Below are 14,626 nucleotides of genomic sequence, written 5' to 3'. Positions count from 1 at the left end.
GTACCTGGCAATGTGAATACTAACGAAAATAAAATCGTGTGTGTCACGTGAAATTTCTGGCATGTTAATTGTCTGTAGATATTAAACTATATTAGTGATTTTATTGAGGAATTATCGCACCCTCGCAACTAAACCGCCACAAGTTCAAATTTACGTGTTTTGAGTTAATTCCTACGTTTCATTGTTCATAGTATATGTACCGAAAATTTCATATTTCTAAGTCATCAAATTCAAGTCAAAACTTCATTCAATATCTCAATATATTTCAAAAACACAGTACAAAAATGCGAAAGGTAAAAACTTCAAAGCTGATTTTCTCTGTTTGACGATTTTGGATTGTGGCAGTTTAGTTGCGATGGTGCGTTATATCAATGCATGAAAAATCTGTAGGAAATGTTATTATTTAAAATAGTTTCATTGTTATTGTAATTATTCCAAAACTATAACTGGTATTTAAATTATATTATATTACACTGTTCTGAATTAAAACATTAAATGTTACAAATTTTGTAATAATAATTTAGAGTTATTTGTTATACGTGTAAGTTTAAATTTATCATCTATTTGTAAAATACCAGCTATTGGTGGATATTTTATGATATTGCTCAAATAACATCAACACAAACCTTTCAATGTAAAAATAACCTTCAAATTGGTCTATGATATTTTGATCAAATTATTCGAAACTTAATTTTGGAAATTTTTTTAAAAAAGTATTTATGTCTTAACGAAATCGTTCTTGTATTTATTATTGTTCGATCATGAATACGAAAATAAATATTTTTATTTGTAGATACATAGGTCCAATTATTTATAGTTATTTTTGATCAATGATCTTTTTTCTTAAGCCACTGAATTGAAACTTAGTAAAGTATATTTTATTATGAAATATGACATTTTTAGTATTTAGATTATAAAAATATATATTCCTTTAATAGTTAAATAGTTAAATATTTTAATTAATATAAAAATCGTAAACTTACCCAAAAATATGAAATAATTTTGTTGAAATCGATCGTAGTTCTAAACTAGCTTCTGATAAAATTTATTGTTTTTTTTTTTAAATATTTAATATAAAACTATTACGACTTACTAACATTGAGTATTTTGTTATTTGAATCATTTGTGAATTATTCTTTCAATTTTGAATTTATATAAGGTTTTATCGACATACATAATGTACTAGGAGTCAATAATATAACGTATGTAGATTATTACCTCACACTAGAATTTATATAGAATTTAAAAATAAAAATAACGCTATAAAGGAATTTATGAATTATTAACCAAATATTAAAAAAAAAAAAATTTTGCTGAATTAACAAATATCAATAATTGATCCAAGTTAAAGTTTAAATTATTATAAAACAGTAAATAAATTAAATCCACTTTTTATAATAAGACCATTAGTCGATTAACTTTATATTTTACGAATAGTATATTATGTATCACATCTATATAATTACGATTAGATAATACCTCCAGGTATTTCCCTTCTCCAGATAAAAGCTATTAGATTTGTAACATGACAATAATTATTATTTTCAGTCATTATTACGTAATAGAAAATAGTGGGCAAGACAGTTTAGGTTGAGACGACAAAGCAATTCACTTGCTGTTTTATTATTCCAGATTTTGCTATGGTGATATTAAATGAACTATTAAATATAAAAAGCTTAAAATTGTTTCACTTTTGCTATTATCTTATGGTATGATTGTGAAGGATTTTTTTATTTAATTTTTTATAAAATGTTAAAATAAATTACTTACCCCGATATTCCACCACGATACAGACTTTTATAGGAAGCAATCCATACTTAATAGTCCTTTAAAATCACCTCTGGATAGCTGACGTGTTTGAAGAATATTAATTTGAAATAATATTTAGAATAAATAAAAATGATGCTTTAAAAAATAATATTTAATTTTAAAATAAAACGCGCGAATAATAAATAATAATGGCAATGAAAATAACAAATGTTAAATAAAACTCAAAATCAATACTAAGATTTTGAAAATAAATTTAAATAACATGAATTTCAGGTTGGTAAATACTGATAACGCTATTTTTCTAAAAACCAATAAATTGTCGCAATTTTTTTCTTTTTCTTTCTTTTGACCATGTCCGATTCTAATAGGATTATATGGGCCTCCACTGAGTAGAGATTTTTATTGACAGATTTTGTTTTTTACGAGAAATGGATGTCAGCCACTTGTTCAACCTATTAGGTCCATACCCTGACACCGACAAATTCAAAAACAATATGTGTACTTGCCAGACCCAGGATTCGAATCTGGGACCCACGGCGTTATAGTCCAACGCTTAAGCCGCGCGGCCACCGTGGGCATTACGTATGTTGCAATTACGTAGGTAAATATTATTTGCAGAAATGTATGAAATATTGATTGAGTAAAAATAACATTTCATTAAATTGTTAGTTAGGCATAAATATAAAACACATGAATAGCCAGCCCGCAATAAGAGATATGCAAAGAATATTTAATGAGCAATAGCATGGAATTGAATACCGTATTGATCTTTTTTAGCAAAATTGCGGTCGTTGGTGAAATATTTTTTAGCAAATATTTGTTTAGTGCAATAATCAAAATATATTCATGTTCATCAAAAAAGGAAATACATACCACATTGAAGCAATAATCTCATTAAATCGACACACGTCATAGCAAAAATATATTTTTTAAATAAATAACGCGATGTAAAAAATTAAAAGCAATTTGTTGTTTAGTGTTTAGTGTTTAGTATTTAAGGAACGCATTGCAAATACTGTGAATAGAATATACAAAAAATGTAATAATAAAATAAAAATAAAATATATAGCACATTATAAAAATTAAGGTAAATATGGTTTTGAAAATATTTGCATAAAATAAAAAATATAATATACATTTAAGAATCATAAAATAATTTATATTACGTAATTATACAAACAGTTAAAAAAACAAAAAAAGCTTGCATGTAAATTATAATAATATATTATAATATAATTTGTTTATAATATTAATATACAAATACCAATTTGAAAAGACATAATAACAGCTTTGCGCAAAAGTTTCATAGCAATTAGAGGTTTAAGATGAATTCATATTTCAACATTAAAGCAATATAATGTTAAATATGAAATAAATACTTTGACCGAACCTAAAACTGCCCTGCCCACTATATTATGTGCTTGTGAGTGAATATTACAAGTTTTATCTGTGGGGAAATATAATTCATGGGGATTTTTAACCGTTTCTATTAAACGTTTCACTTTTTCAAGCAATACAATATAAAAAGAATAACGGACAATAAAAACAATAAACTATAAAAATATTAAGTGAATTTAAACTCATTCAAGAGGGTTGTATTATTTCTTATAATCCTTCCATATTTTAAAAACTGTAAAAAATGGTGACATAATAACTTCAAATAATATTTCCATTATCTACTTTACATCATAATTTATTCGTAAATTAATAGTATTATTATTGATATATTACTTATATAATATTATTATATATCAATGAAAACAAATATTTATTTATATGATATTAAATAAGTTTTATTTTACCAATGAAACCATTAAATTAATATGTTACTGTAGTAATATTATTCTTTGATATAATTTTAGAATGCACTAATACTAGCGAGTTCAACATATTTTTCTTTTAAAGGAATATAAATTTGTTAACTGAATGAAATGATTCTGAGTCATAAAATGAAAGATTTATTAAATACATATTTAAAAAAATCGATTCTTTATGGTAATAAAATACTAAGTCATTCATATTGTGAAGCATGTTTTTTCCCACTATTAAATTATTTATTGGGTACTGAACAAGACTTATAATATTTTAAACCAACTGTGTTATTTTCACAAAATGTACACATACGTAATACATAAGGAATATATCATAAAACCGTATGTTTAGTAAAAATTATAAATTTTTAACAAAAGGTTTTTGTTTTAATATTTTCTATTTGAAAAATAAAAACAAATGTTTCATTTTTATAAACTACTTACACAAAACTCTACGGTCATAAATTCTACAACTTAAAAAAATTACTGTAATTTTTAATAAAAATTACAGAAACTGATATAATTTATGAATTAAAGTTATGTATTATTATTTAAATCGATAAAATTTAGAATTTATCATCACAAAAATTTAAAGACTTGATGTGAATGTTATCATAATATTATTATAAAAAGCAATGTTCCAGATAAAAAATGAAATTGACATTGTTATAATATTTACTTTGTCAGTAATATTTTTATATGTAACGAGTCTTTAGATAAGGTTGGGTTAAGTTAGGTAAGGTAAGGTTAGGTAAGAGGATATGAAATTTTGAAGGTGTAATATTTGGATTGGTTTTAAGGTGTGAATGAGGATATGGGATTATTATTTACCTTGCCAGGATGTATGAGGTGAGCAGGCGGCGCGGGCGGATTCTCTTCGTCAGCTCCTCCGCGCCCTCCGTTGATCGTGTTCTCTAGGGTGCCGCCCTTGGAGTGCGCCTTCGGATCGTGGACCTTGAACCGCACCTCCTGGAACAAGCGTTCCCCTAACGAGTATCTGTGGATATGCGCTGCCTCATTTCACAAAGGCGCGAGTAATGGCACTATAGGGTGTCAGGTCTTTTTAACAAAAATAACCAACCATTACATTCCAGATTATGTATTTCAAAAATCGAAATCTATTGTTTTAATGGTATACAAATTAACTTTGAATGACCGCTAAAATCCATTTTTTTTTAAAATCAGAATCAAAATTTTTCAGTGATCATTTTTGAATTTCGATTTAGTACAAAAGACGTTACAAGTTTTTTATAAAATTAGATTATACACCTAAATAATGTAATCAAATAAAATTTATGAAGATTTTATTGTGTAAGTATAGTTTTGTTGACTAAAAGTTGTGACATTTTCTAAAGGAAATATTGATTCGTTTGCATATTATAAACGAATTGTAAAACAATATATTAATTCTCTAAAAGAGAAGCTGTAGTAAAAACTTACTATTTGTTATAATTAAATAGAAAATGTGTAATGGCTTTAATGCTTTTGATCAACAATAAAGCATCAATGTAAAATGAATAAAAAGGTGTTTTATACTTTTTATAGAATTAGTTGTAAAATACAAAAGTGGACTAATTATTCCTAAGTATCATAATTGAAATATTTGAAAAAAATATGTATATAAGTGGTATTTTTTGTAAAGCAAATGAAATAAAATAATAAATAATACATGTAGGTATAAGATACACATATTGTTTTTTTTTTCGAAATCATTAAAAGCATTGAATGATGTATTATTGTCAAATAATTTGAATGAATATTAAAAACTTGAAGTGAATTTTTAATAAAAAAAATGATAAAAACATTCCATTTTCAATATTAATTAATTGAAATGAGATACCAACCTGAAAAAAATGTTGTCGGGGTGAAAATGATTCCTCTCAAATAAAAAGAAATGGTAAAGAAAATTTTGATTATACTCAACTTACTCTGCTCGCCAAACCACCTTGCTAAAATAAGAATTGGACAAGGGACAAGAATATATAACAGTTTGGAATAAAAACATCTTATTTGCCACCATTTCATGGGTTTCGTTCAATGAACGCTTCGAAATATATTATAAATAATCGTGCAAAAACTACAAAGCATTGTTTAAAACAAAGATAAGTAATTACAACGACTATTGAGATGTGTGAATCTGCTCGTCCTACCGGGACCGGGTTTCAAGCCTAAGCTCCTCAGCTCCCAATTCGATCTTAAATTATCGACTGTGCTCTACAACAGTTCCAACATGCTGGCAGTAAAGATGTGCGCCTCAAATATTATTTCTGTCCGGACTTCATAATTATTGCGGTGTTTTTTTGTTATATACTTACAGACGATCTTCCTTGGGGTCCTTGCCGACTCATAGTGCCACCTTTGGACCCATGATCGCCCGGAGGAGGTCCTTCTGCTTGCATTTTCTTCTCAGCTGCTATTTTTTGAATAGCCAAAAATCGCTGCTTTCTCATCTGTATCCGTTTGGCCATATAACCGACCGTTGCATATTCTGAAAAATAACCGTTATGACGGCATCACGTATACCTAATCTAAAGACAAATTTAATCGAAAAGTCAACCAAATATATTTACAGTTTCTAATTACGGGTGGATTTACGAAAAAAAAAAATACAAAAATAGCGAGATAAAGAGTCCTGACTATTGAAGATACGTCTTCCATGACGTTTATTTAAGCAAGACTAATTTTGACAAAATTAGTTTTTTTTTTAGAATCTTCCAACACTGTGGAGAAAAGTTGAGAACGCATGTGAGTCAACGCACAGTCAATAAACATACTCTTTCTACAGCGTAATTATATCTCATGGACCCACGATATCAGAAGGAGATAGATATAATATCATACCGAGGAGATTCGTGTAACATAATTTTATCCCTTATGATCCCTAACAATTCTTAGGTATCGGTCAAAATATCTAAATCGCATTGCATTATTAAATTATTAAATCATTGATTCGAAGTATTATAATATATTCACATCACTACAAAGTGTAATTAAATTTTACGCTTATATGCAGTAATACTAATAAATATCTTGATATTTCCATTGTTGGTTGTCGAAAGCATCATCGCAAGCAGTTCACATTTTTATTATTGATAAATTCGCAAGCAATATAATTTATAATAATGATTAATATTTATTGAAAATATTAAAACACTTTTTTTTTTTTAAATAGTACTGCAAACGTATTGGATCTAGGCAAATCATGAGACCCTGATCACAAGTTCGCTTCAACAAACAAACTTTGGATGATTTCAAAGATATTTGTGATGTTAAGTGCTCTTATCAGAATAACCTTTGTTTAACAAGAAAGACTCTTGAACACTTTTGGATCGATTAGTAATTATTCAAAAACCGCTCGATAAATATTATAATCGTCCCTCTCAATCAAAGGTCCATGAGTAGCCTTAGTCCGATATGTCTGAAGATGCGCACGTAGATATCAGATGACCTAGAAAGCAGATATCCAAACTAAACTATTTTTTGACGTAATGCTATATATAATATTTGCTTTGTAAAACCAGAAAACATCGACTATCCGAAATAATTGGTGATAAAACCTGTTTTTTTTTTCTTCTATTTCTAACCACGATGAATTTATTACAATACAATAAATATAATAATTTCACATTATTTATTATATCACCGCGTTATACTAATTATGTATTTATTTATCCTTCGGATAGTTGAAGCTTAAAAGTTATTTAAAAATATTTACCACTGTTAATTATTTGTATGTTGTCAAAAGATTCAATACCGAAAAATTGCAATTAAATTAAATTATATATATTTTTCAGCAATTGTAAATTTACCTCTTTACGATACAGTAGTATGAGCAATTAATACAAAATGATAGCACTTGCTATATTACTTCTTTTTTATATTTATATTATTGTACAACGAAAATAAGAACAGATATAGTTATTACATTCCGAAAATCGTGCCAATTCTAGGTATTTTAGGTTTTATTGTGATCGTTGTGCATATTGATTGATTAAATAAAATTGTTGTTAAATTAATTTCATTTGAAAAATTCGGATAAAATATTTCCAACGGTATTTTGACAGCAAAAACTTTCAGTGTTTTAAAACTACAATGAAAAAAAATATTATGCGCAAGCCAACGCAGTTGAGTTGTGCAAATATTTATTTTCCTAATAAATGCAAAACATGGAGGATAATGTTGACAAAACTAATGCATAACCAAAATGAGAACAAATCGACCAATCAAAAGGAAATTGATTTGGGAGAATAAGTTCATTCCTTTTGAATCAAAAGGAATGAATTTATTCCATTGTTATACATGGGGGTCAAAGGACATGATGATGATAAGCATTCGCATTTAAACCTTACAATACTTTATTTTTTGCTATGGTGATAAATAATTTGAATCAATTGTTCACATAAATTATGATCACAATAAAGGTTTTGTACCATTCCACAGGTTTCGATATTAAACGATCGTGTTTTTGAATTTAGGCATCATCAGCTAGGAGCCCGATGATGCCAAAAGGGGAAAACAGGGTTGCTTAATACCTAAATATGTAGAATTGCACAACACATTTTCGTGTTCTTAATCTATTTGAAAAAGATTGTAGTCTCTAAACTGTAACAGTGACGCCGATACCCTTAGCGGGGTGGCCACGGCTTGGCAAAGCATACCCTCCAGCCCACTCTATCCTGACGGAAATCCCTTGCATATCTGAAACAAATTTATATCATCCACTCGAGGCTTTATTATTAGCCGACCGGAATCAATATATAGTTGTTTATTCTTCAAGGAACGCACTAGCATGTTTCCCATGAACAAATAAAATGTACATTTTGAAACCGGGCCGGCAATAATGGAGACTCAAATGGATGACAAAATTTATTTCAATTTAGTGTTACAATCTAATTCAATCTGACACAGTTAATGCTTCCACAGTTACAAAAAATAAAAAGAATCATACAGTTGAATAAAAGACTATTTAGGTTTTGTCGTGTAGTGGGCCCCGAGTGTCATGTTGTGGACAGTGGTGTCTTGTCTACTACACGACAGAACCGAAACTGTCGTTTATTCAACTGAGCTAGCAATGCTCGTGAAGCCAAGATATTACAAAAATATTCTCAATTGACAATTGAGCCTTATTTTTTGACAGAATTCCGAGCGCAATTAAGCGCCCGTCAAGCGGAATTCGTTGCAAATTTAAATTGGTGAACCACCCAAGTAAATTCTACCTATGTGAAGTTTCGTTATTGACAGATATTCGGCCCGTTAAGCCAGCACTATTTCAGGACAAATACTTTAGAATTTATGACAATCCCTCGAATGGAGAGATGATGGCCTTGAACGTTTCCATGAAACGCAGTATTGCATGATTTAATTTATGAAAATGTGTGGCAGTTGCCGCTCGACAACTCCCCAACATTTCGTCGCAGAGCGGGACTGGCGTCCAAACGGTGATGCGAACCGACCAACGCGATTGGACATCCCTCTCTGCTACAAACGGGGGCATGTATTCAAGTTGCATAACAAGAATATGAGAGCGTGTAGTGGGCAAGAATTGAATTATCATGCGTTGTCCCAACGACGCCACGCCACGCCACGCCACGCCCCGGTTAATTACATCATTGTAACATGTAAAACCAATTATATTATCATCATCATCATCTTCAACCAAATTCGATCCACTGCTGGATGAAGGTCTCCCCAAGCCGTTTCCAAAGATCTCTATCCCTGGTAAAGTGCATGGCAGCAATTCACCAGGGACAGAGTACAATTATTCAACTATATTATTGTAACATGTAAAACCATTGAATGTGTTTGTTGTGTTTTTACCCAGTAGACTAGCAAAAACCATCACGAAACATGTGCCCAGGTAGACGTCGATCGATTTGACGTATGATATCTTGGGTAGGGCAGCGTTGGTCGAGGACATTAGGGTAGTCATGGTGAGCACGGTGGTGACGCCAAGGGCCACCCTCGCAGGGGTTGCGTTCCTGTTCAGCCAGAACGACACCCAGGAAATGATGACGATCAAACCAGACGGGATGTAGATCTGGATGAGGTAGTAGCCCATCGAGCGGACGAATTGGATCTCGCACGCCAGCCTCGAGTAATTTCCTAAGGCGACGAAATCAATACAAACAACCAATTAGTTTCATACAAAAACCGTCTAATTTCTCCTTTATAATTGAACCAATTATAAACGCCAGGTCAAATCCTGTTAAAACCAATACCACGAACTCTAGCTATATCGGGGACGGTCCAAATTTTCTATATATTTTATATTCAATAAAGGACAATGTTGATTGACAAATAATACTTTCTACATTCGATCTTTATTATAATACTTAATATTATAGGTACTTGATTTTATTTTTGTATATGTACAATTTTTTTTCGGTGTACTAAAACGCATTTCTTAATTTCACAAAATTATTAATATAATTGGGGACCATCCAAATCCCCGACCGTCCCCCTACATACGCACTCACCACGGACAGGCAAGTCTAACGGCGTAAAATATTTAGCTTTAATTAATATTAATCGGTTATTATTCTAACGGGATTTCATCTGTATTGAACGCTTCAATATTTGATCAGTTTATTTATACAGAAGAAAATATCAAAGGGAGAGAGATATTGGAAATACTTTTAGGAACCAAAAATTTTTCAGGTACACGAAAAATAACTGAAGTAATTATAAAAAAAAACGTTTTTATTGTTAGGTACCTACGTAAAATATTATTTATTCTATTATTAAATTAGTAACCCATTTATAATACGTTTTTTTCTAATTTAAATACATATATACTATTCAAACTTTTTTCCGTAATATTTTTTTTTTGGTTTCACGTTGTATATTCAATATATTTCTCCCCTTAATTTTTTTTTTAAATTAAGTTGTAAAAATTATTCCGTGTCCCATAACTTAAAACTGTCAAATCAATACAATGCTATTTTTCATTCGCGCTTCAGACTATATATTATGTGACTAAAATATATTTTTTTAATTGTTCTAATCCAGTATTAAAATTTTTAATGTGTATACGGAAAGAAATATTTTTTTTAATAATCGCCTTAGAATCAATGCATTATTCTAATGAAAATTTATCAAACGCACTTTGAAAGTGTTGGAAATATAGACGTCACAAAAGCACATTCACTCGTGCTCCGTGTGATTAAACGTTTCTAAGTAATGAGACTAAGTAGTGAATACAGATTTAATGAAAGTGTCAACAGAAAACAGCACACAGGTGGGTACAACATTTGCTCAATATTTTATAGTTAAATATGTACACAGCTTCGCCGTCCGTTATGACATAACGCAGTGTATTTGTGATTGTCCAGCACAACAACAAGCTTAGTGCTATGTGCTGTGCAAAAGGATCCGGAATTAAGCTTTAAACTGGAATAATTGCAGCGAATCAAATTAAAAGAAAATGTAATTACACGCTGCAAAATTCCCGACACTAGATAAATAGACAACTTGAGCATACAAAAAAACATTTATTATTAATAAATGTTTACATGCGGAATATAATAACATTCATATTCCGCATTTTAATTGGAACTGATTGAAAATAAACAATCGTATTCGGTTTTGAAAAAAATACAATGCTTGTGAAATTAATATTTTAATTTTATTACAATACTACAGACAAATGAATGAGATTTGGCCATAATAATTAAATCTTCTTTAATATCTCCCAAAAAAAATACGAAAATATTCGTAAAATTAAATGTGTATTTTAATATTTTTTAATGGTTAATATTGGTCGTCCAATGTTTGAAATTAAGGGCAAACTTCCATGCGCACAGGTATGCTACGGAGATGAAATTGGATTTTAATTTGGAAAGAAATAAAACCATTCGATAGTACAAGCATAAAAACAAACACAACATTCGAGTCCCGCTGGCATTTTCTAAAAGCTCGTTACAGCGCATTACGCCTGTTTTACTTTTATCAATTAAGATAATTAATTAATTACAAAGCTGAGAATAGAGTGGCAAACGTCCTCGTTAGAGCCACTAGAGTGTGAATGTTGTTTAAAGTAGTATTCATTATTATAATAAAAATATGATCGGAGTCTGTTTCGCATGTTTTCTTCCATTGAAAAAATGTTTATAAATTGAAATAAAATAATGAAAATAAGAAACTATGCTAAAGCTACAATATGCTTGATATAATAGCATAATTTTCCCCACTGTTGCTTATGAATAGACGCAAAATGTCGACTGTTTTATATGCAAGTCTAATAAACGGCTTACATACCAAACGCTGCTTATGATGATCGTGAATCTGGCATAAAGTAATCAGATCTGATTAAAATAAACATGATGTTTTTTTTTAAAGATTTTGTTTTTTTGTGTTTGATGTATCTTCATCTATAATAATTTCTAGTGAATATCATTTTTTTAAATTTAAAACAAAAATTAATATGTTTATAATGTTAGATGAAAACTATTAGATTTTCTTATTTTCATTATGTTAAACTAATTTGGTAAATGAGAGTGATGTCGGTCAAAACTGTATATCAAAGTCGAGATTGAGATTCGGAAGGAACTTGATATATTTTTTGAACTTTGCAGATGATGAAGATAATATAAGATTCGACCAAGTAGATGGTTGTTGTTGTGTAATGACGCGGGCTTACCTGTGGTCAGACTGATTTCCATGGCGCGCTGTCGGTGGCCCAGCACCTTGAACTGCGGCAGTGACACCTCGTTGGAGACGCCTACCGAGTTGGGCCCTTCGTTCCACTTATAGCGGATATCCCTCATGGTGTAGCCGACTGTGTATATTTCAAGAAAATAAATAACCCCGGACCCATTTTAGTGGGTTTTGCGAAAGTATTATCGGGTTTGGGGGTCTACACTTACCTTCTGTACGATTTGAGTTACTCGTTTAAACCGAAATGAGAATAAAGAACAAAACAATGGAAAAAAAAATATTTATGTATGTATAATATTATATTATAAATAAATTGATAGATGTGCAATTTTTTATAATGAATCATTATGAAGCTGAAAGCCGAAGAAGCCGACTGACGAGCGTCGACGGATGAAGAGAATGCGACGCGACAGGGCGCAGTCGGCCCCGCGTCGGGTGTGGTGTGTGAGTGTGGTGTGTGGCGTGTGGATGCGGTGTGTCGATCGACACACACGTATATACATACGTGTGCCGGGGACGGGAGGGGGTCGCGTGGTAAGCTAATGTCGGCCTCCTTATATGGCGAGCGTGCACGTGCGCCGACACGCCCGCGGCTGTACCTGTGCTCAGATTAATTTCGGTCGCCCGCTGCCTGTGGCCCAGAACTCGGAATTGCGGTAGCTGCACTTCGTTGCTCATTCCCACGCTACTGAGTCCGTCCCGCCAGAAGTAGCGAATATCGCGCATTGTGTATCCGACTCCAGAGCCAAACGAGAGCAAACACACAAAATGCCGTCATTTACATTTACAACATGACACCGTTTACCTCACTACGGCTAAGTAATTAAACCACCGGACATCCGGACTTGCGCCCGCTCGCCCGGACCAATGAAAAGCTTTCCGAGGAAACCCTTTCATTGCGGCTCTACTGGTGTGGTATGTTCAATGTTCAATCCGGATCGGAAGCTCAAACTCTTCAATTGACATTAATTGGTCGTACACCTCAATTATTCAGCAATCGGTGGCAACAAAATACCTATATGACGCAGGTACGTGTCATTTTACTTCCGAACCGGATTTTAAATGGATGATAGAAATATAAAGCTACATTTGGCATGGAAATTTCAATAAAATATGAAAATTATCATAAATGATGTAGGTTTATCTAAAACTTATGCTTTTACTATAATTGACAAATCAAAACTCTGAATAATAATAATAATAATAATCAATTATCTGTAAATAAAAGTTCAAAAAAGAAATTATACGTTACTGAAATAAAATAATAAGATAAAGTACTTAATTAAGAGGAAAAGTGACCACTCACTCAGCCGTGCAAAGCTTGATAGCGATTCAAAGCCAAAATAGCTAGTCAGCAAAATCAAATTGAATATAAAATAAAACAAATCATGCGGCTTATAACAATAAAGTGATATTTGTGACAAACACGATGGGCGGTGAGAAAAAGCGTGCGAGGAAATGTGGCAGTGGTCGCCATGCATGCTCCGATGATAAACAACATGCTTCAAATGAGATTGAGGTATAATGTTGTATCTTTTCTGTTAGAAATCCACAAAATGGCGACTTCCGCCACGACCTCGGCGGCCGTTTCACGCGCGGTCTACAGCCGGGACCCTCTGGCGGATTCAATTCACTTTAGTATTACCATTTACCATTACTTCATACATTAAGGGTTTGATGCACAATGCAGCGATTTTCGTTATCTTTTCGTCAAAGTTTTCAAACGTAAATGCTAATATGTATTCTATATTCCATTGCCACTACTAAGGTAAAAATTTGGAATGAGGTGTTGTATTTTGTTTGCCTTCCCGTCTGCAAGGTACGGTTCTCCGTATGTTATGCAGACCCAGTTCCTCGGGCAAATCTCAGTGGTTCGCTCGTCGAATCAGTAGCGGGTTCGATAGTCAACTTGTCACTTGTTCTTTTCACAATGACCTCGCCTCCCAACCGTGTTTCGTCTTGTTTTGTGGAGACCAATGTTAATAAGAGATTGCCGTCAAAAGTGCATGGTATCGTTTAGCGATATATAGTAGTTAATCGATTGGCTAGGTATCACTCTAATTAGCGAAATGTATCAAGTCTCGAGGTGAGATGGAGGAAGTAAAGGACTATTGTAGCGGTATAATGTCGCAATATTGGTTCAGTGGTCACTGGTCACGTCATTATAGACACAGCTATCCTATAGACAGAGTCTGCCTTCCGCGGGTGCTGTATTCGAGAAGGAGACCGACATTTAACCAAATCAAACCAGAATATAATCAAAATTATACATAAATATGAACATATGACCATTAGAAATTAAACGATGTTAAAGAGATTTCGTTTTATTTTACCAATTCTCGACGGATACCCTGCTAGATATAATTTTGATTATTGATTACAAAATATAT

The 14,626-nt window shown here is 31.6% G+C and overlaps 1 protein-coding gene across 6 annotated transcripts in view; it reads right to left on the bottom strand.

The window, feature by feature from the left end:
• Positions 1–14,626, bottom strand: part of Rdl (Resistant to dieldrin) — a 105,112-nt gene that overhangs the window by 1,380 nt on the left and 89,106 nt on the right. For 2 of the 6 annotated variants that reach the window (XM_085942249.1, XM_085942256.1), the window contains exons 6-9: positions 12,220–12,357; positions 9,399–9,683; positions 5,897–6,069; positions 4,413–4,550 (exon numbers count right to left, since the gene is read on the bottom strand). In XM_085942249.1, the coding sequence (XP_085798375.1) occupies positions 4,413–4,550; positions 5,897–6,069; positions 9,399–9,683; positions 12,220–12,357 (734 nt within the window). Of the gene's footprint in view, positions 1–4,412; positions 4,551–5,896; positions 6,070–9,398; positions 9,684–12,219; positions 12,358–12,835; positions 12,974–14,626 lie in introns of all 6 variants that reach the window. The other 4 variants (XM_085942271.1, XM_085942279.1, XM_085942287.1 and 1 more) reach the window with 3 other exon arrangements.

Source organism: Rhyacophila brunnea, unplaced genomic scaffold (assembly GCF_057557595.1).
Source record: "Rhyacophila brunnea isolate RB1 unplaced genomic scaffold, BYU_Rbru_1.0 scaffold_1, whole genome shotgun sequence".
Classification (NCBI taxonomy): Eukaryota; Metazoa; Arthropoda; class Insecta; order Trichoptera; family Rhyacophilidae; genus Rhyacophila; species Rhyacophila brunnea.
Note: the sequence above shows the minus strand (reverse complement) of the source record. Positions and strands in the feature narration are given on the sequence as shown.